The sequence below is a fragment of the Microcaecilia unicolor genome, chromosome 2 (genome assembly GCF_901765095.1).
Source record: "Microcaecilia unicolor chromosome 2, aMicUni1.1, whole genome shotgun sequence".
Taxonomy (NCBI): domain Eukaryota; kingdom Metazoa; phylum Chordata; class Amphibia; order Gymnophiona; family Siphonopidae; genus Microcaecilia; species Microcaecilia unicolor.
In genome coordinates, this window is record NC_044032.1 from 239,656,606 (window position 1) to 239,680,269 (window position 23,664).

General features: G+C 48.5%; 1 protein-coding gene across 1 annotated transcript in view; it reads right to left on the bottom strand.

Moving 5' to 3' along the window:
- Positions 1-23,664, bottom strand: part of DMRT1 (doublesex and mab-3 related transcription factor 1) — a 327,363-nt gene that overhangs the window by 124,982 nt on the left and 178,717 nt on the right. The window contains exon 4 of the mRNA XM_030192377.1: positions 18,410-18,581. Within this exon, the coding sequence (XP_030048237.1) occupies positions 18,410-18,581 (172 nt within the window). The remainder of the gene's footprint in view (positions 1-18,409; positions 18,582-23,664) is intronic.

Consider the following 23,664-nt stretch of genomic DNA (forward strand, 5'->3'; position numbering starts at 1 on the left):
GTATTTGGAAATGCTTATAACCTTGAGGAATCCCCCCTCCTCCCCCCCCATGAAGTTTGAAGGTGGATTGGTGGAGATGGATGTGATTGATACGTACTGGTCAGCAGTGTTGTGGCCTCGAATGGGAAGATATTTGGCGCCTCTCCTTCAGCTCATTAGAATCCAAGATGGACCCAGCTTAAAAACTAATGAAGACCCGCTGTTGCAGAGTGTTAACACGGGAACACTTACTTACTGCTTCTTATTTAGGAGGTGCTAAGTTGTCCCACCTGAGCAGGATGTTTAGCCAGTTAGTGTGCAGTAAGTAAAATTCAGCCACACACGGAAACAGGGAAACTACCACAAAACGTCTTAATGCAGTCACACAGCCAGTTTTCACATGTTAACTGCTCATTTAGGGCTCCATTTACTAAGATGCACTAATGGATTTAGCGTGGGCTAAATGCTAAGCAGCCCAGAGGAATAAAATGAGCTTAGCCTTTAGAGCCTCTATTATGAAGCTGCAGTAAAATGGGGGCCCGTGCTGGCGTGAATGTGCATCAAAAAATGAGCAGTTCACGTGAAAACAGGCTACTGTGTGACTGCACTAGGGTGTTTTGTGGTAGTTTCTCTGTTTCCGTGTGTGGCTGAATCTTTTCGAATTTTTCCTTCAGGGAGCACGGCATAGGCGGAGAGAGGGCGTGGAAGTGTTAGCCAGCTAGTGCATTCTACTTACTGCACACTAACTGCTGCAGCAGGTAAAAGGCAGGTCTTTGGTTTTTTTCAGGAAATGGCCGTGCGGCAAGTGAAACACTTGCCGCATAGCCATTTCATAGGGAAGCACTTACCGCCACCCATTAAGGTAGCGGTAAGGGCTCCCGTGCTAACCCGGCAGTAGCCCTGACCGAATACACTGGTGCCACAAAAATAAAAATATTTTTGTAGCGCCGGATAGGATGCGCGCGTGGGGGGCGGGAACTACCGCCAAGCTGCTGTGGTAGCCCGGTGGTACTTCCCTTTTAGTGAGTGGTAAGCCCGCGTTGGGCCTACCACTGCTTTGTCAAAGGACCCCTTAGTGCGCATTAAATCCATTAGTGCATCTTAATAAAATTAACCCTAAATGCATAACGCAGTTTAGTAACAGGGCCCCAAGGTAAGAAAGCATGTGCATCAACTAGCCTGTTTTTTTTTAATAATTTTATATTTAAGCTAAATTTTTATAATTAATATCCAATAACAGTTGAATGATATAGAAACAATGAAACATTTCAGGAAATATAAAATCAATCCAGGAAATAAACTTAAACATATTTTAGCCCCCAATCTATTTAGGACTGAGGAGGAAAAGTTACACAAAGGAAAATTTTAAATCCATGAGGGAGTTACAAATGTTCAAATGTTCCACAGCTACTGGTTACAAATTACCTAACAACAGACACCTCAATTGTACCTGGAGATTCTCTTGCTAACAGATTATCAACTAATTGTTTAAAATCAAAGAAAACATACCACCCAATATTCACGGTTTACGAAGGCAAGAAATGCTCCTGCCCACTTAAAACGCTCATAACCGGCCAACCACTGATATTCAGCAGCACTTAACTTGGCAGTGCTGCTGAACAGCGGGGCTTGAGGAGGAGCTGGTAGTTATGCAGGTGATGGCAATATTCAGTGTCGGCACCTGCAGAGCCAAGCTGGCAAATTTAGGACTGCTCAAAAGCAGTCCTAAATTTGGCCACTTAGCAATATGTGCAGATAATGAGTACATTAGACATTGGGGTTAGGGTTCCCTTTGCCAAAGAACTTGCACTGTCAACCTCTACTAAGGGTTGAAATAATGGGCATAAGAACATCTGTAGAAGATAAATTTTGTTGTATAGTGTTATCTATTTCTCTCTAATGCTGTACTCCATCCAGTGGAAACGATCTCATTGTCTGTCAACAAACATGGAGGCACAATCAGAGCTGTCACTTTGGTTTATTTTCAAAAGATGGTATATCGAATATTTGAATAAAGCTAAACACTATGGTTTATGGGTTTAAAAAAAAAAAAAAGATTACCTAAGTGGTTTACAGGGTGTTTACTTTGAAACAAACTGCCTGAGTTAAAGCACAACATGTCAGAAATACAATATGTTTGAGAGTATTTGGTACATATTATGAGCCCAATAGTCCAAAAAACGCTGAACTGCTAAATTTAGGCTCCTAAATTTGTGCTCTATTTTCAGCCAAACCTAGGAGCCTTTCAGCTGAAAATTAAATCATAATTTAGGAGATTAAAAGTTATGGGGCCAATATTCAGAGCAAAAATTCACCGGGCAAGAGAGGTTCCTGCCTGGTTAAATCACTTGTGCACGCTATCTGCTGATACTCAGCAGTACTTAACCAGACAGTGCTGCTGAATATCAGCACTAACTGTGAAACTCGAAGTCGGTGATTTTGTGGATGGTCTGGGGACAGAGTTGGCACTTAACCACATTACTTAACTGGACAAATAGGACCACATAAAACGCAGTCCTATCTTTGTCTGGTTTCACTTATGCAGTTATGTGCTGAATATTGCATTTAACCGGGTAAGTGATAGCCAGCCGCATAAACCCAGATATTCAATGCTGGTGCATGGACATGGCCTGGCATTGAATATCCCGGCATAACACCAGCGACGACTAAAAGAACGCTGACTGTTGTGGCGAATATTTACCCCTCTGCTTATAAATTTAGGCCTGCCACTCATGGAAGATGCAAAGGCTGATTGATGTTAAACACCAAAACCACTTTTCGCAAGAAGGAGGGAACAGTATGAAGGGAAAACCCCCTCTGCAGAAAACTGGAGAAATGGATCCCGGCATGACAGAACCTGAAGCTCAGAGGCTTTTCGAGCAAAAGTGATAGCCACCAGAAAAAAACACCCTCAGAGTCAGATCCTTCATAGTCGCCATCCTCAGGGGCTCGAAGGGAGCCAACTGAAGCATCTTGAGCACCTGATTAAGGTTCCATTGCAGGCAAGAAGAGTACACTGGGGGATGGAGGAGGACTACCCCCCCCCCTCTCGAAGGAAGCGCACCACGTCTGGATGAGCCACCAAAGAAGAATGGGAGAGGCACCCCCTGTAGCAGGACAACACGGCACCTGAACCCAAAGAGAGTTATACGCCAGTCACTTCTTGAGGCCATCCTGCAAAAAGGCCAGGATCTGCGACAAGGATGCACGGAGAAGCACAAGGGCTCGCTCATAGCACCAGCACTTGAACAGTCACCAGACCTACGCATATGCCGAGGAGGTAGACAGCTTGTACTCCTGAAGCAATGTGGCAATGACCACCTCCGGGTAACCCTTCCTCCTCAACTACACCCTTTCAAGAAGGCCGTAAGAGCAAAGGGGGAGGGATCCTCCATGGGTACTGGACCCTGCAACAACAGGTTTTTCTGGATCAGAAGACGGAACGGAGTATCCACAAAGAGGAGCTCCAGATCCACATACCATGATCTCCTGGGCCAGTACGTGGAGCTTAAGATTGCCCGACCTGGATAGAACTGGATGTTTTGAAGAACTTCGCCGATCAGCAGCCAGAGAGGGAAGACGTACAGGGGATCGGTACTCGGCCACTGATGAATCAGAGAATCAATGCCCACAGAGCCGAGCTCCCGCCTGCAACTGAAAAAGCAGGGAACCTGAGCATTGGATCTGGATGCCATAAGATCCATCATGAGTGCCCCACTTTTGCATGATGAGGTGAAAAACCTCTTTCAACGATGTCCACTCCCCCGGATCCAAGGAGGTCCGGCTGAGGAGATCTGCCTGCACATTGTCCACCCCAGCAATATGTGCTGCAGAAAGCAGGGACACCCAGCACTCCGCCCACTGATGGAGGAGACGAGCTTCTAGCGCGAGTGGCACACTGCATGTGCTGCCCTGTCAATTGATGTAAGCCACCACGGTCTGATTGTCCGAGAGAACCTGGACTGGATGCCCCTGGAGCACCTCCTAAAAGGACTGGAGAGTCAGCTACACCACCTGAATAGAGTTGTGGAGGCAATGAGCCCCCCAGCCACGAAGAATGGCATCCATCACCACCACAACTCACTGAGGGATCTGCAACAATATGTCAAAACAAAGATGGCGCACCTGCAGCCACCAGCATAGGCTGGCCCTTGCTTGAGGGGACCAGTGAAGGCATCGGGCACAGTCCTGAGACACTGGGGACCAACAGGAGAGGAGTGAGAGCTGTAGAGGTCTCATATGAGTTGTGGCCCAGGGCACCATCTCGAAAGACACTGCCATGGATCCTAGCACCTTGACACAGTCCCATGTCCGAGGGGCCTGCAGCTGGAGCAAAGCCTGAATCTGGCCCTGTAACTTGATTCGCCTGTGATCCAGCAGGAAGACACAACCCTCCAGTGTGTCGAACAGAACTCTCACATACTGCAGTGACTGAGTCAGCTGCAACCTGCCCAACAGCTCCATCACCCAAGTAGTAACAGTCAGGCTTTAAAAAAAAAGGTTTGGACAAATTCCTGCAAGAAAAGTCCATAGTCTGCTAGAGATAGACATGGGGAAGCAACTGCTTCCCCTGGGATTTGTAGAATGGAGTGTTGCCATGATTTGGGTTCCTGCCAGGTACTTGTGACCTGGCTTGGCCACTGTTTGGAAAACAGGATACTGGGCTAGATGGACCATTGGTCTGACCCAGTATGGCTACTCTTATGTTCTTATGGCTTCTCCTAAAAGGACAAAGCCCTAATGAGCCAATAGCCCAAGTACAGGTGGAGCCAAATTCCTTCCCAATGGAGAAAGGCAGCCATCACCATCATTGCCTTAGAAAAGGTCCGAGCACAGCAAAGAGCAAGAAGTGCCTGTGCAGCGGCCAGATCAGAATGTGGAAGTACACCTCCTTGAGATCCAGGGAAGTAAGTGGCGGACTTTGAGGGACCAATTCACCCGCTTGGGGTCCAATACCAGTCGAACGGAACCTCCCTTCATCGGAGTAGTGACCCCGTTGGGGTTGCAACCGATTGAATCGCCCTTAGTAAAACAAGTTCCCAAAGCATGCCAGCGACCGCCTGCTGCTTCTGTACGACTTTGCACAGGGAGTCAAAAAAAAAAACAAACCTGTTATAGTTTAGTTGAACTCTAACTTGTAACTGTCTGGTATTTCCAACACATTGGTCCGACGTTATCTTGGTCCACTGTTCGAAAAAACGACCCCCCCCCCCCCCCCCCCCCAATGACCGGAGGGGAAGAGTGGACTGGAACCCCATCATTGGGAACTGTGGGTAGCAGAAGTCATTCGGGAAGTCTGCTGAGGAGACTGGGCCTGTAATGCATCACGTCCTTCAGCCGAGGGCAGGGCTGACACTGGCTTGAAGAGACGCGGGGCCTATTCTCAGGCAAGTGCTTACCTTTAGAGTCACCTGGCCCCTTCACAAACTTTTCCAGGTCCTCCACGAAAAGAAGCTTACCCCAAAAGGGGAGCTTGGAAAGGCGCTGTTTAGAGGTCACATCTGCCAATCAATGTTGGAGCCACATGAGCCACCGGGCTGTGACTGCCAACATGACTTGCTTGACTGAAGCCCTGAGCAAATCATACAGGAAGTCCGCTAAGTATACCAGCCCTGTCTCCAAGGTGGTAAATTCCAGGACGATGATATTTTCTGCGTCTGACAGTTTTATCAAACGCCCGCTGTACCCAGGCCAAGCCCGAGCAGCATATGAGCTACAAACAAAGGCCTGGAGAGACAAACCTGCAATCTCAAAGGAAAGCTTTAGAGTGGACTCCAACTTCCTTTCCTGGGTGTCCTTGAGGGCAATGCCACCCTACAGCTACCACATTACTTTATCCTAAATTAAAAATAAATTTATTTTTTTCTACCTTTGCTGTCTGGCAATTTTCTTTTTTTAATTCTGCTGGTCCCAGTCTCTGGCTTCTGCTTTCCATTGTCTTTTCTTAACTCTCTTCCCAGGGTTTCCTGTCCATTTGTCATTTTTCTCTCTCGTCCTTTTTCTTTCAATGTTTTTCAATTTATTTTTCTGCCTCTCTGTGCAGATTTAATTCATTCTTACTATTCAGTCTTTAATTTCCCTCTTTTTACTTTGTCTACCTACAGCTTTTCATTTTTTTCCTCACCCTGGTTCTCCCCATGCCCCTTATTTTCCAATCTTTCACTAATTCTATCTTCTCCCCCCTTTCCATCCAGCATTTCCCCTTTTTCTCTCCCTACCCTTCCATCCAGCGCCTCCCCTCTTTATGTCCCCATCCTTCTAGCATCTCCCCTCGTTCTCTCCCTCCTTCCATCCAGTTTCCCCTCTTTCTCTCCCTTCTTCCATCCTGTGTCTCCCCTCTTTCTTTCTCTCTCCATCCTTCTGTCTAGCATCTTTCCTTTCTCTCTGTCCATCAAGCATCTCCCCTCTTTCAGTCTCTCTCCTTCCATCCAGTCTCCCATCTCTCTCTCTCCATCCTTCCAGCCAGCAACTCCCCTCTCTCGCCCCATCTTCTCTCTCCCTTCTTGTATCCACCGTCTCCTATCCATCATTTCTCCTTTTCCTTCCATTCAGCATCTCCCACTTCTCTCTCTCCTCCCCTTCAATCTGGTGTCTTTTTTCCAGAGGGGGCAGAGGACTGACAGAGCCTGAATACTGCAGCCCTGTTCCTTCTTCTTCTTGGTTTGCCGCTGCTGCTGCTCAATGAGACAAGCAACAGCAATGGTGGCAGTAGTATGGGAGATTATCTAAAGTGGGAGAATTGATAGGTCTGACATAGGAGCATAAATCCTCTGAATATCAGACCCTATGATTTATCTTGTTTAGCTGTCCACAGACTGCACTAAAGCAAGTAAGTGGTTACTTTCCAGTAACAGCTCAGCTTTTTCTCTCTACGCCTTTGACACTTGTGGACAACTGTGATGCAGCAGCAACAAAGCTGTTTTAAACCCTTTAGTGTCCAATGTTCCCGTAATAAGCCATATGGGAACAGATTGATGGGAACATTGGACACTAAAGGGTTAAACTGAAGTAGCCACAAAACAATTTAAACTGAGGTAACAGCCACTAAGCAGCAGCACAACTATGTAAATTGAAGTTAACAGCAACTCTGGGCTCAGTAGGATAGATCAATCCTGCTGCTTTAATGTTTTATCTTTGCTGCTGTACCAAGCTTCAAATTCTATTTTTGCTAACACTAATAGTGACCCTTTAGACAACCTGTTCAGTGGCTTATATTTGTATTTGTATAAACTGCTGGAAGTCCATGCAATAAATGAGAGAAACAGATTTGAACATGGGCCTTTGGGTCTCACAGCTCCCCTCCTCTAATAAGTTCTAGCAGAAAAGATGTAATCATAGTGTCTGCACCAAATTTCAGGTAAACTTATCAAAAGATGCTTGCATATATACACCAAAATTAGCAGGGTCAGTTTTAGGAGGGGAAAACCTGTGCAATTGCCCTGGGTTTTCATGCCCCAAGACTGCCTAAAGCTTATAAGGAGGCTTCGTCTACTGACAGACTTTGGGACCCCTTTCCAAACTGTTGCCCTGACCCCCAGCATGTCTAATGCTGGCCCTGAAAATTAGTGTATGCACACATGGAAATGAAGAAACATTCAGTAAAGTCCAAAAGAGGATTGAACATATGCACAGGAAATAGTGTGTTATGCTGTCTTCTACATGCTATTCCCCATGTAGTCTCTAACATAGAAAATGTGTAACACTTACCTCAGAGCAGCTGTTAAGTCTTTGGTATGCAAGTGGCTGTTTCTTGAACCCTTCCCCCCACCCCCACGCTAACTGTCTCTCTTAAAAGTGACAATTAGCACAGCCTGTGAGCTCCTCTCTTCTCAGTGATAATCAACCCTCCCCCCCACCCGATCCCCACATCCAATAGCCATTAATTACCCCAGCTCTACCCAAATATGAAACAACTCCCCTTCACTAGGAGGAGTAGCCTAGTGGTTAGTGCAGTGGACTTTGATCCTGGGGAACTGAGTTCAATTCTCACTGCAGCTCCTTGTGACTCTGGGCAAGTCACTTAATCCTCCATTGCCCTGGTACAAAATAAGTACCTGAATATGGGAAAATTAGGTTCTTACCTTGGAAATTTTCTTTCCTTTAGTCACAGCAGATGAATCCATTAACTGATGAGTTGTATCCGCCTACCAGCAGGTGGAGATAGAGAGCACTGAAAAACCACAGTGACCTTGAACGGCTAGCCCCCTCTGCCTTCAGTATATGAAACTTCCAAAGCAGAGTGAGAAAGAAAGGTAAAATAACGTGAACTGTCCTCACAGTGAACAAACGCCCCAGAACTGGAGCAATAACCAACAAAGGAGGGACATTCTCAACCTCCTGCAACAGAACAGCATGTAGAAACTCTTGAGAACTGATCTTCAACTCCTCCTGATGCGATACGATATCTGCATGAAGGATCTGAACAACAAAAACAAAGTCAGACAGGGAGGGATCATGGATTCATCTGGGTTCACTAAAGGAAATAAAATTACCAAGGTAAGAACCTAATTTTCCCTTCCTTGTCATCAACAGCAGATGAATCCATTGACTGATGGGATGTACAAACGCACTCCCTACGTAGGGTGGGAACAGGCAACTCCGCGAGCAAGCACCTGCGCCCCAAAATGTGTATCCTGCTTCGCTGCCACATCCAGCCTCTAATGCCGTACAAACGAGAGCTGAGAAGCCCAAGTAGCCGCATGACAGATCTCTTGAAGAGAAAGGACACCCGTTTCAGCCCACGAGGAGAAAATCGCTCTCGTGGAATGCGCTTTAAACGCCTGAAAGCATATATGCAGAAAAAATTACTTCCATGAGCCAACGGGCTATAGTGGCCTTAGATGCCGTACACCCGCAACAATACAAAAAGATGATCAGAAGTCCTGAAGTCATTTGACATCTGTAGATACTGCAACAGAGCCCTGCGAACATCCAAAAGACGCAATTGCCCAAAGGAATCCGGAAAGTCCTCCATAGAGAAGGAAGGTAGAAAAATGGGTTGGTTCAGGTGAAACGCTGAAACCACCTTAGGCAGTAAGAAAGGCACTCTACGTACCGTTACCCTGGACTCCGAGAACTGGAGAAAAGGATCCCGACAGGAAAGCGCCTGGAGCTCAAATACGCGTCTAACCGATGCCATGGCCACCAAAAAGACTGTCTTGAGAGTCACATCCTTCTCAGAAGCTCGTCTAAGTGGCTCAAAAGGTGAACGCTGAAGAGCCTTCAACACCAGCCCCAGGTTGCAGGCCGGACACGGCGACTGCACAGGAGGATGGAGCCGAAGTGCCCCTCTGAGAAATCGGACAATGTCCAGATGAGCAGCAAGGGACAAGCCAAAGACTTTCCCTCGGAAGAATGCCAACGCTGCCACTTGAACCTGAAGGGAATTGTAAGCCAGGCCTTTTTGTAGGCCGTCCTGCAAAAAATCCAGGACCGACGACACTGTAGCCCGCGTGGGTTTGACTGCTTTTGAATCACACCACGCCTCAAACTTGCGCCAGATCCGACCATAAGCGGCGGAAGTAGGCCACTTGCGGGCCTGCAAGAGAGTGGAGATGACCTTGTTAGAGTAGCCCTTGTCTCTTAATTGTGCCCGCTCAAGAGCCAGGCCGTAAGACCAAATTGGCAGGGATCCTCCATAGTCATTGGCCCCTGAACTAACAGGTTCGGCACTAGAGGCAACGGGAGTGGAGCCTCCACCAGCATCCGACAAAGGTCTGCGTACCACGGACGCCTTGGCCAATCCAGAGCGACGAGGATCACCAATCCTCGGTGCAGTCGAATCCTCAGAAGGACTCGCCCTATCAAGGGCCAAGGAGGGAACACATATAGGAGGCTGGAGGGCCAGGGTTGAGCCACAGCATCCAACCCCACCGAGCGAGGATCTCTCCTTCTGCTGAAAAAGCGAGGGACTTTGGCGTTTGCACTTGACGCCATTAGATCCAAACCGGGATCTGCCAGTTCCCATTCCACTGGGTCGATTTGATATCATAAGTACATAAGTACAAAAGTAGTGCCATACTGGGAAAGACCAAAGGTCCATCTAGCCCAGCATCCTGTCACCGACAGTGGCCAATCCAGGTCAAGGGCACCTGGCACGCTCCCCAAACGTAAAAACATTCCAGACAAGTTATACCTAAAAATGCGGAATTTTTCCAAGTCCATTTAATAGCGGTCTATGGACTTGTCCTTTAGGAATCTATCTAACCCCTTTTTAAACTCCGTCAAGCTAACCGCCCGTACCACGTTCTCCGGCAACGAATTCCAGAGTCTAATTACACGTTGGGTGAAGAAAAATTTTCTCCGATTCGTTTTAAATTTACCACACTGTAGCTTCAACTCATGCCCTCTAGTCCTAGTATTTTTGGATAGCGTGAACAGTCGCTTCACATCCACCCGATCCATTCCACTCATTATTTTATACACTTCTATCATATCTCCCCTCAGCCGTCTCTTCTCCAAGCTGAAAAGCCCTAGCCTTCTCAGCCTCTCTTCATAGGAAAGTCGTCCCATCCCCACTATCATTTTCGTCGCCCTTCGCTGTACCTTTTCCAATTCTACTATATCTTTTTGAGATACGGAGACCAGTACTGAACACAATACTCCAGGTGCGGTCGCACCATGGAGCGATACAACGGCATTATAACATCCGCACACCTGGACTCCATACCCTTCCTAATAACACCCAACATTCTATTCGCTTTCCTAGCCGCAGCAGCACACTGAGCAGAAGGTTTCAGCGTATCATCGACGACGACACCCAGATCACTTTCTTGATCCGTAACTCCTAACGCGGAACCTTGCAAGACGTAGCTATAATTCGGGTTCCTCTTACCCACATGCATCACTTTGCACTTGTCAACATTGAACTTCATCTGCCACTTGCACGCCCATTCTCCCAGTCTCGCAAGGTCCTCCTGTAATCGTTCACATTCCTCCTGCGACTTGACGACCCTGAATAATTTTGTGTCATCGGCGAATTTAATTACCTCACTAGTTATTCCCATCTCTAGGTCATTTATAAATACATTAAAAAGCAACGGACCCAGCACAGACCCCTGCGGGACCCCACTAACTACCCTCCTCCACTGAGAATACTGGCCACGCAATCCTACTCTCTGCTTCCTATCTTTCAACCAGTTCTTAATCCATAATAATACCCTACCTCCGATTCCATGACTCTGCAATTTCTTCAGGAGTCTTTCGTGCGGCACTTTGTCAAACGCCTTCTGAAAATCCAGATATACAATATCAACCGGCTCCCCATTGTCCACATGTTTGCTTACCCCCTCAAAAAAATGCATTAGATTGGTGAGGCAAGACTTCCCTTCACTAAATCCGTGCTGACTTTGTCTCATCAGTCCATGTTTTTGTATATGCTCTGCAATTTTATTCTTAATAATAGCCTCCACCATCTTGCCCGGCACCGACGTCAGACTCACCGGTCTATAATTTCCCGGATCTCCTCTGGAACCCTTCTTAAAAATCGGAGTAACATTGGCTACCCTCCAGTCTTCCGGTACTACACTCGATTTTAGGGACAGATTGCATATTTCTAACAGTAGCTCCGCAAGTTCATTTTTTAGTTCTATTAATACTCTGGGATGAATACCATCAGGTCCCGGTGATTTACTACTCTTCAGCTTGCTGAACTGACCCATTACATCCTCCAAGGTTACAGAGAATTTGTTTAGTTTCTCCGACTCCCCCGCTTCAAATATTCTTTCCGGCACCGGTGTCCCCCCCAAATCCTCCTCGGTGAAGACCGAAGCAAAGAATTCATTTAATTTCTCCGCTACGGCTTTGTCCTCCTTGATCGCCCCTTTAACACCATTTTCGTCCAGCGGCCCAACCGACTCTTTGGCCGGTTTCCTGCTTTTAATGTATCTAAAAAAATTTTTACTATGTATTTTTGCTTCCAACGCTAATTTCTTCTCAAAGTCCTTTTTTGCCCTCCTTATCTCCGCTTTGCATTTGGCTTGGCATTCCTTATGATCTATCCTGTTACTTTCAGTTGGTTCTCTTCTCCACTTTCTGAAGGATTGTTTTTTGGCTCTAATGATTTCCTTTATCTTACTGTTTAGCCACGCCGGCTGACGTTTAGTCTTTTTTCCCTTTTTTCTAATACGTGGAATATATTTGTCCTGAACCTCCAGGATGGTGTTTTTAAACAGCATCCACGCCTGATGCAAGTTTTTTACTCTGCGAGCTGCTCCTTTCAGTCTTTTTTTCACCATTTTTCTCATTTTGTCGTAATCACCTTTTCTATAGTTAAACGCTAGCGTACTTGATTTCCTAGTTTCACTTCCTTCAATGCCAATATCAAAACCGATCATATTATGATCACTGTTATCAAGCGGCCCTCGTATCGTTACCCCCTGCACTAGATCATGAGCACCACTAAGGACTAAGTCTAGTATTTTTCCTTCTCTTGTCGGCTCCTGAACTAGCTGTTCCATGAAGCTGTCCTTGATTTCATCAAGAAATCCTATGTCCCTTGCGTGTACAGATGTTACATTAACCCAGTCTATATGCGGGTAATTGAAATCCCCCATTATTATTGTGTTGCCCAGTTTGTTTGCGTCCCTGATTTCCTGCTGAGGAAATCGACTTGCACATTGCTCTGACCTGCTATGTGAGCTGCGGACAGCAGATCCAAGTAGAGCTCGGCCCAGTGGAAAATCTGAGCAGCCTCCGCGGCCAGGGCCCTGCAATGAGTGCCGCCCTTACGATTGATGTATGCCACTGCTGCCTTGTTGTCCGACAGCACCCGGTCAGGAAGCCCCTTCAGAGTCTTGTGGAAGGCCAGCAGAGCCTGAAATATCGCTCTTAATTCCAAGCGATTTGATGGACCATCCCGCTTCCACAGGCATCCACTGACCCTGGCGGCATTCCCTGTCGCAGGAGAGCCACCAATCCATACTGTGCCGGGCTGCAGGGAGCCACGATAGTCTGCGTTGGTATTCCTGGGAGATCGGAGACCATTGCTGAAGCAGAGCAATCTGCAGCAGCCTCATGTGAGCTCTCGCCCAGGGAACCACCTCCATGGTGGCCGTCATCGACCCCAGGAGCTGAACAAAGTCCCAAGTTCGAGGGCGAGGCATCCACAGGAGCAGACGGACCTGATTCTGAAGCTTGCACCACCTGTGGTCGGGGAGAAAGACGAACCCCGAAGCCGTGTTGAACCGGACCCCCAAATACTCGAGAGACTGAGAGGGGGTCAGGTGACTTTTGGGCAAATTGATCACCCAGACCAGAGTCTGCAGAACAGTTATACCTCTGGTTGTGGCAAGTCGGCTCTCGTCTGCTGAATCCGCCCTGATAAGCCAGTCGTCTAAATATGGGTGAACTCTGATACCCTCTCACCTGAGAAATGCAGCTACCACCACCATCACCTTTGAAAAGGTACGGGGAGCTGTGTCCAGGCCGAAAGGCAAGGCCCGAAACTGGAAATGTTGGCCCAAAACCGCAAAAACCGCTGATGCGGAGGCCAAATAGGAATGTGCAGATACGCTTCCTTTAGGTCCAGAGATGTGAGAAACTCTCCTGGCTGTACTGCAGCAATGACGGAGCACAGGGTTTCCATGCTTAAGTGTTGCACTCTTAGGGCCTCGTTGACTCTTCGTAAGTCAAGGATCGGTCTGAAAGACCCACCTTTCCGAGGGACCACAAAATAAATGGAGTAGCAACCGCAGTCGCATTCGACGGGAGGCACCGGAATCACTGCTCCGAGGTGCAGCAAGACTTGCAAGGTCTCCTCTACCGCTTCCCATTTGACGGCAGTGCCGCATCGGGACTCCAAAAAAGCGTCTCTCACCGGGGCACCGAATTCCAATCGGTAGCCTTCTCTGATCAGGTCCAAGACCCACTGATCCGAAGTAATCTTGGTCCACTCCTCGATGAAGAAGGAAAGACGACCCCCTACTGCAGGAATCGACGAGTGGACCGGCGTCCCATCATTGTGGAGGATGCCCCTGAACTCCTGGCAGTTGGCCAGCTGCTGCGAAACGTTTGTCCGAGCGAAAGAAGTTCCTCTGCTGAAAACAGGCCCATTGAGAAAACCCACCAGAGTGCCCCGGGCGATACCTGCGAGCTTCGCAGAAATGTGGCCTGGAAGAGGAGGGGAAAACAGGACTTTTGGAAGAAGGCCGCGGCCTATCCTCAGGTAACCGTTGGGATTTAGAGTCCCCTAGGTCTTTAACAATCTTCTCCAATTCCTCTCCAAATAACAGAAGGCCCCGAAAGGGTAACCTCACAAGTCTCTGCTTAGAGGCCATGTCAGCCGCCCAATACCGCAGCCAAACAAGGCGGCGTGCAGACACCACCACAGACATCTGCTTAGCCGAAACTCTGACCAGATCATAAAGGGCATCAGCCAAAAATGACAGGGCAGATTCCATACGCAGACCAACCTCAGAGAGGGAACTCGCACCATCCTCGGGCTGATCAACCGCCTGCTGTAACCAGGAAAGACAGGCACGGGCTGCATAGGAACTGCAAATAGCCGCCCTTAAGGAAAGGCTCGAGATTTCAAAGGACCACTTCAGCACCGGATTCTAGCCGCCAATCCTGCATATCTTTCAAAGCGACTCCTCCCTCCACAGTGGGAGTGGTCTTAGTCACGGCCGTGACCAATGCATCCACTTTAGGCATCCCAAAAGGGGCCAAGTGATCCTCACTCAGAGGGTAAAGCTGACTCATAGCCCTGGCTACCTTCAAAGGCCCATCAGGGTCAGACAACTGAGCTGAAATAAGCTCCTGGATGGAGTCATGCACAGGAAAAGCCCGAGAAGGCTTCTTGGTACTAGCCATCCTAGGATTAACAGAGGAGGCAACGCCCTCGGCCGGATCTTCAATAGAAAGGGCCTGCAAGGCGTCAGAAATGAGCGCTGGCAGCTCGTCGTGGTGGAAAATCCGTACCGCTTTAGGATCATCCAAATCCTGTGGCAAACAGGGACCCTCATCTGGATCATCCGTCCATGAGGGCCTATCAGACTCCTCAGACTCCCCACAACCTGACCAGAGGGGGGACAAGGGAGATGCGCCACCGTCAGACGGGGAATTTACCCGTCTACGTTTAGCGTCAGTCCAACACTCGGGGGAAGTAGGAAACTCAGGAGCCAACACTGGACTATCAAAACCTGGAGGGAATCCAGCCCACAATGCGGTGTCAGACGCCTCCGGCAGAGTTCTTTTTAATGTAAAGGCCTTATGCATCAGCAGCACAAATTCAGGGGAGAAAAACTCACCCTGGCCCTCCGCCCCCGAATTAGGAGAAGCGGAGGAAGGAGCTCCTCTAGCAGCCTCAGAATGAGGCATCCCCCTGCACTCAGACTCCTCCGCAAACGCAAGGGTCGAGACACACGGCGCTTCCAAAATGGCGCCCGCTGCCAGCTCCATTGAGTGGGAAGAATCACCGCTCTCCATGCCCGTACTAGCACGAACGTCTAGAGAGCACGTACTGCAAAGCCCCGCTGCTGACTTGCATTTACCACATTGAAAGCAGCGCTTAACGCCTTCAGCAGCCATCGCCCGCACGGATGGAAATATAGAAATAAAATGGCGGCTTCGCACCAAAACTTACCCTGCACAGAACGCTGTCCGCGGGAATCTCTCCAGAGGAGCTGGGCACCACTCTCACCTCAGAAGACCGAGTCAATGAGCTCCGGTCAAGCTGCACTGAATCAGAATCTCTGGAGAAAGCCTCAGAACAGCCACGCTGTAAAAACGCTCCCTTTTTTTTTTTTTTTACACTGTGAGGAAAGTTGGAGGCAGGCAGCAAATGAGGGACTCCGGGAGGAGGGGGGTGGGGTAAGGCAGGGACAGGGAACAAAACCAAGTATGCTTTCAAAGTGGGGCACCATCACCCACAACACCCCCGCTCTACTGGCAAAGCACAGGAGCCACCCCAGGCAGAATTCCAGGAGCTGATCAAGCGATGTCCACACCTGCTGGGAGACAGAGAGATACTGAAGGCAGAAGGGGCTAGCCGTCCAAGGTCACTGTGGTTTTTCAGTGCTCTCTATCTCCACCTGCTGGTGGGTGGATACATCTCCACCTGCTGGTGGGTGGATACAACACATCAGTTAATGGATTCATCTGCTGTTGATGACAAGGAAATGTAAACCGCTTTGAATGTAATTGCAAAAACCTCAGAAAGGTGGTATATTAAGTCCCATTTCCCCCTTCCCTTCTCCTTCATCTTTAAGCCCTGACTTCCCCCACTCACCATTCTGGAGCCTTCACCCTTTTCACAAGCAGGAGGGAAAATATTGCAGATACTAAATGAAGGTGTTAGGTGTCACTTCATGCAACATGTGGTGAGGCACAGTCTAGCTCAGATACAGGTGACTGCAACAGGGCAAGCAGGGAGTTTTTGCACTGTTCCTGCCTGTGAAGAGAGTGACCCTCTGGAACGGTGATCCCTCATTTCAGAGGGATGGAGGAGGCTCAAGGCTTCAGACAGGTGGGGAATGTGCTTCATAGTGGGTGAGAAGGTAGATGGCGGTGGCTTGGGAGGGCTGATTTTTCTTGGAAGCTGGATTTCTGATAGGTATAGGGGGACATGTGGATCAAATAGTGTTGGGGGGGGGGGGGGGGAGAGGACAAGAAATCTGCCATATTAACCAGGCTAGTTAGGATGGGTGATTTCCAGAAGTAGGTAGTGTGCACCCCATACTTCTTTGATTTAGTACACATTATACTTTTCCAGTTTAATATGCACACTCCAGTGAATGCACTCTGGAGGGAATGTTTTAGTATCTACATGCAAAACTGCTTTCAGAGCACTTAAAGTACTCTTTTAGTGTGCACATTAATTATTACCAAATGTCTATCCTAAAAAAATTTAGCTTTAGTTTTATTGCATATCTCATCACATGATGATAGATAATAAATATGATATATTCATTGTCCATTATCAAAATATGGTCGATATTAACGTGGTCAAATACTATTAATATACTAAATATAAACACTACTGAAATGTTATGCTTTTTTTGTACCTTTTTCTAGCTCCACAACCATAGTGATTTCTGTGCAATTCTCATCCTACCTACCTTGGCCTCTCTTTCTCTAAAAGTACTTAAAACAAGAGAGAAATGTGCATTACATCTACAATATTTGCTTTGATCCCTCTCCCACCAGCATGTAAACTCCCTGCCAATTAGGCACACACACACCCCTTTCAGCATTGTCAGGTTAAAACATGTCACTAAGGGCCAGATGCACGAAACTTAACGAGCCAGCAACGTGGTTTTTAAACTAGTTCTAGATGGTTTAGCGCACAAGTAGTAAACCGGGACATGCACAAAAGGGTTCTACAAGCCATTTTCTTGTCATGGTAGCAGGTAACAAAAACGGAATGCAAAGCTATTATAATGAGCTAATTACTATTATAATGTGCATGCAATGCGATGCACCGCCGTTTCCGACCCCATGCACAAAAGCAGTCCCTACCTTTACTGTGGAAATTTTAACGGGAGGTCGCAAGTAGAAGGGGATAAATGAGTACACCAGCTTACTTGCAGCTTCTTTGCGTGTTTGAAAGCCATGCCACGATTCTTTTTCAAATGACATTTTATTGGCAAGAAATGGGGAGGGGGGGGGGGCAGTAAATGTAAAGCATAAAAGTAATGGTGACTTACCAAAAATGCAAGGAAGACAAGGGTCAAACAGCCTTGGCTGGGAAACAGCATCCCCCATACTTAGAAGTACAACAGAGAGGAGCTAAACCAATTGGACAGTGTCAGCCTGGAACGTCCCACCCACTCACTACTGGAGGGGGACACCAGGAAGTTCGGATCCAATCAGCTCACAGCTCTAGAGTGATGTCATCAGGGAAGCCCTGCAGGGAGGAGGAGTTGGGACAGCAGCCAGCCAATGAGAGTCCATCTTCAGGGAGATGGGCGTTCCAGGATGTCAGCCGGCCAATAGAAGGAAGCAGCAGGAACAGCTGGGGGTGGAACCAAGCCCTGATGCCGCTTCCTCAGAGCCCAGAGCAGCAGCGGGGTGGCAGGGAGCCCCAACACAGGTCTATCCAAAAAAAAACGCGCTTTTGTGCTTGCAAAAAAAAAAAAAAGGGGCTACATCTACTGCTTTCATACACGCAGCTTGTCTGCGTGTATGAGAGCTGTCTGTAGCATGCGCAGAGCAGCCATGCATAGCAATTGACTGTTCTGCGCATGCTCAGCTCACCGACTTGCTTCCCCCATATCGCATGCAAATGAGCTGGGTCGCAAAAGCAACGAGCAGCTCATTTGCACGCGATTTTCTTTGTGAATCCCTCTGTGTTTCTAAATCGGTAAATTTTTACTGATTTGGAAATGAAGATGGATTCTAAATGGGACCTTTGTTCATCTGGCTCCAAGACTGGTGAATATAATCCCTACCAGCAGTACGGTTGTGCACCCCAGGTTCTCTGAGCACCTACCGCTTGTCTTTGCTTCTGAATATGGTGGGCTCTCCTCAAAAGGGAAGATCTGCGACACACAAGCTGTGGCTCCAACGCCTTGTCCTAGGTAGGAGGCCGCTGGATAATAGGAATGCATTCTGTACTGGGAACCCACTGTATGGCCAGGGAGACGGTTTTCAGCATTCTTCATCTGTTCAAAACAGAAACAAATAAGAAGTTGTAACTGGCAGAGAAAACATTTTCAACCCAAAGGAAGCTAGGGTGAAGATGTTGTCTACGCTGGCTTTAACCAGTGAGTGACCCGAAGTGCTCAAAAATCACCTCTAACCTTCAACGTTCACTGCATTGCCAAGAATCACACTAAATGCCACTGCTTCCATGAGAATTTGAGCTCTCTTCTGTATACCAATCAAATATAAGGATTCATGGGCGGCCCAAGGCAATCTGCCAACTGAGGCAGGGATGAGGTGGTGCCTGCCCCCCCCCCCCCAAGTCCAACATCTTTCCACACTCTGCAAACTCCCCCCCTCCCCCCCCCCCGGCGGTGGCCTGGCATCTCCCCCCCGTCTTTCCCTTCCTTCCATCCTTCCTCCTTCAACCCCCCCCCCCCCCACCTTCTTTTTTCGTTGTTTTCAACAGGTGGCGGCGGCAGCAATCCCCATATACTGCCCTGCCGCCGGCCTAGGTGTCTCCTCTGTACTGCGACCCGCCTCCGAGGAAAAAGGAAGTCACATTAGAGAGGCGGCCTGCAGTACAGAGGAAATGCCAATGTTGCCACCGGCTTTTGAAAAACAAGAAAAAAAGGTAGACTGGAAAAAGGAGTTGAGGAAGGAAATGGGGGAAGATGCCACTCCATAAAGAGTACCGTCTGAGGCCCTTGCCTCAGTTGGCCTAATGGTAGGGCTGCTACTGAAAGGATTAGATCAGTACAGATTCAAGGGCATTCTTTCTCCTTTGCAGTTCCTGCATCTCTTTATCTATTGTTCAAAGATTTTTTTAAACGTGGAAGTTAAAAAGCTCTTCAAGTGGCTGACAGAGTGGCAACAAATCATGTAGCAATTTCTGAAAAGGTGGCAAAGCAATAGCAGCAATAGTTTATCTTACAGATGGCCAAGCAGGAGCAAAACTCCAGATTATCCTGAGACCAGGAGCCCACCCACATCCTTTCTGTATGTGCCCATGTCAAGCAAGCAATAGGCAACTACTTCAGCTTCTGTGAAATTTCTGGTCAGCAGGCACGCAACCTCATGAGAATCAGGGTAAAAGAGCTCCTATACTAGGTGGTTTTGTGGTGAAATTGTGTTTATGTTATTTTGGAAACAAAGGCTCAACAACTTTTCTTAGAATCTAGAAGCCAGCCCAAAAATCTAGGAGTCAGACTTGGAATGACTGGAATTTTTATTTATCTACGTTTATAAATCACACAATCATAATGTGCTCAAGGTGATGCACAGCAAGTTATTTATTACAGTAGCAGCTAAGGAGTGGATGAAAGACTAGTTACTACTCTCCCCAATGCCCATCCATCTGGCAATAAAGAGAGGCTTTAGGCTGTGGCTGTTAAGGCAGTGGGGGAGAGGCTAAAGTTGCAGCTACTAAGGCCCTCATGATCAAAAGCAAACTCCGGTGCTAGAGGCTGTTAACGCCATACTAGCGCCGGTGTTTGCTGCTGACCCATGATCAGAGCCCTCGAGCGCCTGAAACAACGCACTCGAGGGCTCAGCGCAAGTAGCATGCAAATGCATGCTAAAAAGGGCTTTGAGTGCAATTAGCTTGCAAATGCATGCTAATCAGCGCTTAACGCATTCATCCCCAATGATCAGCGGCCAGCGTGCCAAAGATTGGGTCGCTGGCCGCGGCAAAATCAACGCAAGCTCTGAGCTGGCGTTAGACTTTGCGGATCATTGGGGAGGAATGGTGAGCCCTGTCCAGCATGCAGTTGCATGCTGGCAGGCCCCTGTTCCTCCCAAAGCAAACAGGGGACCGGAGGTCCGGTGGATCTCCGGTCCCCCCGATGATCCGACCCCCTCCATGCCCAGGGAGGGCTGGAGATCCGGTGGGTCTCCAGCCCTACCCCGAACCCCCAAACCCCCAGAAATCATTGTGGCCGCCACCCTGTTATCCATCGACGGAGGGGGGGTGGGGGCTGGAGGTCCGGTGGACCTCCAGCCCACCCCAACTCCTCCCCCCCCCCCAGTGTTCTGAATCCCTGGTGGTCCGTGGTCACCCACCCTCCCTGCCGCCCCCCCCTGGCTGGCCCCCCTACCTTTTGTTGGAGGGACGCAGCCTGCCTGCCTCCCTCCTCTTCCTGTCGACGCCGCTGCAAAATGGTGGCGCCCAGCCCCGCCTATTGCATCCTGGGATTCAGAACGCTGGGGGGGGGGGGAGGAGTTGGGGTGGGCTGGAGGTCCACCGGACCTCCAGCCCCCACCACCCGCCTCCGTCGATGGATAGGGTGGCGGTCACAACGATTTCTGGAGGTTTGGGGGGCTGGAGACCCACCGAACCTCCAGCCCCCCCCCCCCCCCCGTCGCTGAATGGGAGGGAGGGTGGGATAGCGTTTGGCTGGAGGCGGCCACCACGATTTATGGGGGTTCGGGGGGGCTGGAGACCCACCGGATCTCCAGCCCTCCCTGGGCATGGAGGGGGTCGAATCGTTGGGGGGACCTCCAGCCCCCCCCCCCCCCGTCATAGGTGGGAGGGTGGGAGAGGGTTTGGCTGCTGGCGGCGGCCTCAACGTTTTCTGGGGGTTTGGGGGGGGGGGCTGGAGACAACGTTCAGTCCTCCAGCCCTCGTTTTTCGGGCCTCGGCAGGCTGTTTGACAGGTTTGGGCTTTTGACAGCCCAGACCTGTCAAACAAGTGCGGGAGGATTGTGCTGAGCGCATGCTCAGGCGCAATTCTCCTGCACTTTAAACATGATAATCAAAGATAATAGCGCTGCTTAGATTTGCATGCATTATCTTTGATCATCGATGCAGAAAAGCACTGCGCTGTCCCGGCGCTATTTTTAGGGAACAGCGCAGGGCTTTTGATCATGAGGGCTTAAGGGTGGGTGGGATGGTGCATTCATCTACCTACACACAGAAGCTGCAGCCTTAGCCTCTATTGGCCACCCACTCCCATTTGTTGAAGATTTTAACCTCTCCCCATTGCTGGTCCACTCACTCCCAGCAACCACAGACTAAAATTACTGTTCATCACCTATACATCCAGAATAGCAGCAGCCTTGGCATCACTTCCCTGTCCCCAGCTGTAAGTTCTCTCAATCTCTTCACCTCCACCCCCAAAACAGTAGCCTCTCTCAGTCCCTGTTCTCTTTCCCCTCCTTCAAAGAAGCTTCCCCCACCCTAAAAAAAAAAAAGAACCTGATTCCCACTGGAGAGGAGAATCTCCTTCTCAGTAATGGTGCTCCTTATGAGGTGTTTCTGCAGTTGATAGTACTCCAAATATCCCCCTGATTAAGATGCCTCAATGTGCGCTGACTTTCCAGGGGTGGATACCCATACCCCCAATGACTTTCTCTCTCTCCCTGTCCTCCAACAAGGCCCCCAATAAGTTCTCTCTCCATTTTTTTTCTTAACTCAAACTTCACCATAGTTCTTCCTCATTCACCACCCCCAACCTTCCACACTACACCTTCCATAGCTCTTTCTCAATGACCACCCCACCTCCCTATAGCTGTCTCCCAATGACCAACCCTCCCTCCAGAATGCCTCCATACCTCTCTCCAACTTTTTCTCTTCTTCACCTGTACATACCTCACCAGTTCCTGAACCTTAGCACAGACACTCGGTCCTCTCCCCCACTGCTTCATCCCCCCTCCTCCCTACGCATAGAATCTCTCTCTCTCCCCCTTCAACACACCCAGTTATCTCCCCCCTACCCTTGCGGCACACAGAGGAACAACTATTGCTTCCTCCTGCCCCCTTCCTGCAGTACAGACACCCAGTTCTTTCCCTCTTCCCACCCCTGCTGCACATACACCTAGCTCACCTCTTGCTCCCTCCTGAACCCCCTCCTCAGCAGATACCTAGTTCTCTCAACCCCCCCATTCCCCTCAGCACACAGACACCCAGTTCTCACGCTCTTGCCCCTCTCTCACAGCCCCAGCCCAGCAAAGATCAGAAGAATAAATATGAATTGGACTGCATTCTCTGCCGCTTTGGAACTAAATGCAAAATTCGAACCATAAAGGTCAAATTTTACATCCATTACCAGGAAGCAGAAGAGCAGGCTGTGGCCTGATGTGCAGCTGTTCTTCCTTCTCATGTTTCTGATCTATGCCTTGCTACTTGCCAGGCTGGGGACTGGGGTGGGAGGAGGGTGTGTGTGTGTGTCACTTGGGGGGGGGGGGGAGGGGAGGAGGTAAGTGTAGAGAGTCTGCCGCTAATGCTGCCTACTTTCCACAACCCCATCCATGATGCCCATATGTTTAGGCTGCAAAACCTAGGCACCAGGTCCAATATTTTAATCACCATGGCAACCGGCACCTAGGATTTGTTGAACCCTGTTGTAAACCGCCTTGAGCTTGATGTGGATAGATGGTTATACAAGTCAGTAATGAAAGCAATACATATATAAACCTGTAAATTTTTCCCAAGTAGAAGCAAAGGAGGAAGGAAGAAGGAAAAATCTTTTCTTTGTGTGGAAAAGATTTCCCTTTCATAGTCTTGGTCTTATTTAATTCACAAAATTAAAAGCAAAATAATAACACAAAACATTTCCAAATTAATATATATGTGTTTCCATGGAGATCGAGTCCACTGGTATGATGATATCAAATTGTCAGGGCCTTCAATTAACCTAACAGTTAAGGTGAAAGGAGAGCAAATACAAAGAAATTCAGAATTATGAAGACTAATACATAATTAATCAGGTAAAGCCAAATATATATTTACAACAAAAGAGCAGACACTGTCAAACTTCTTTACCCATCAAAGGAAGAGACTGTCTTTGGGTTGTATATGTGTTTTGTGTCTCATCCTTCTCTTTGGACTGCAAGAAGCTCCTGCAACCTTGCAAAGATTCATTCCTAAAATTCTACTGCTTAACTAGGAAATCAGTCAAGTACTCTCTAATTCAGAGTCTTTTTAAAACTGAAGGTAGTATAATAGTCTGAGAGAATTGATACTAATGAATAACCCAATAAAATGTGTCTTAAGGAAAACAGAAACAATATATGAGCAGTGGCACAGACACTTGGAGGAGGAGAGTCTTGGGTGCTCAGGCCCTCTCCAAAACTGCACCAATCTGCCACTGAAGCACCCCGCTG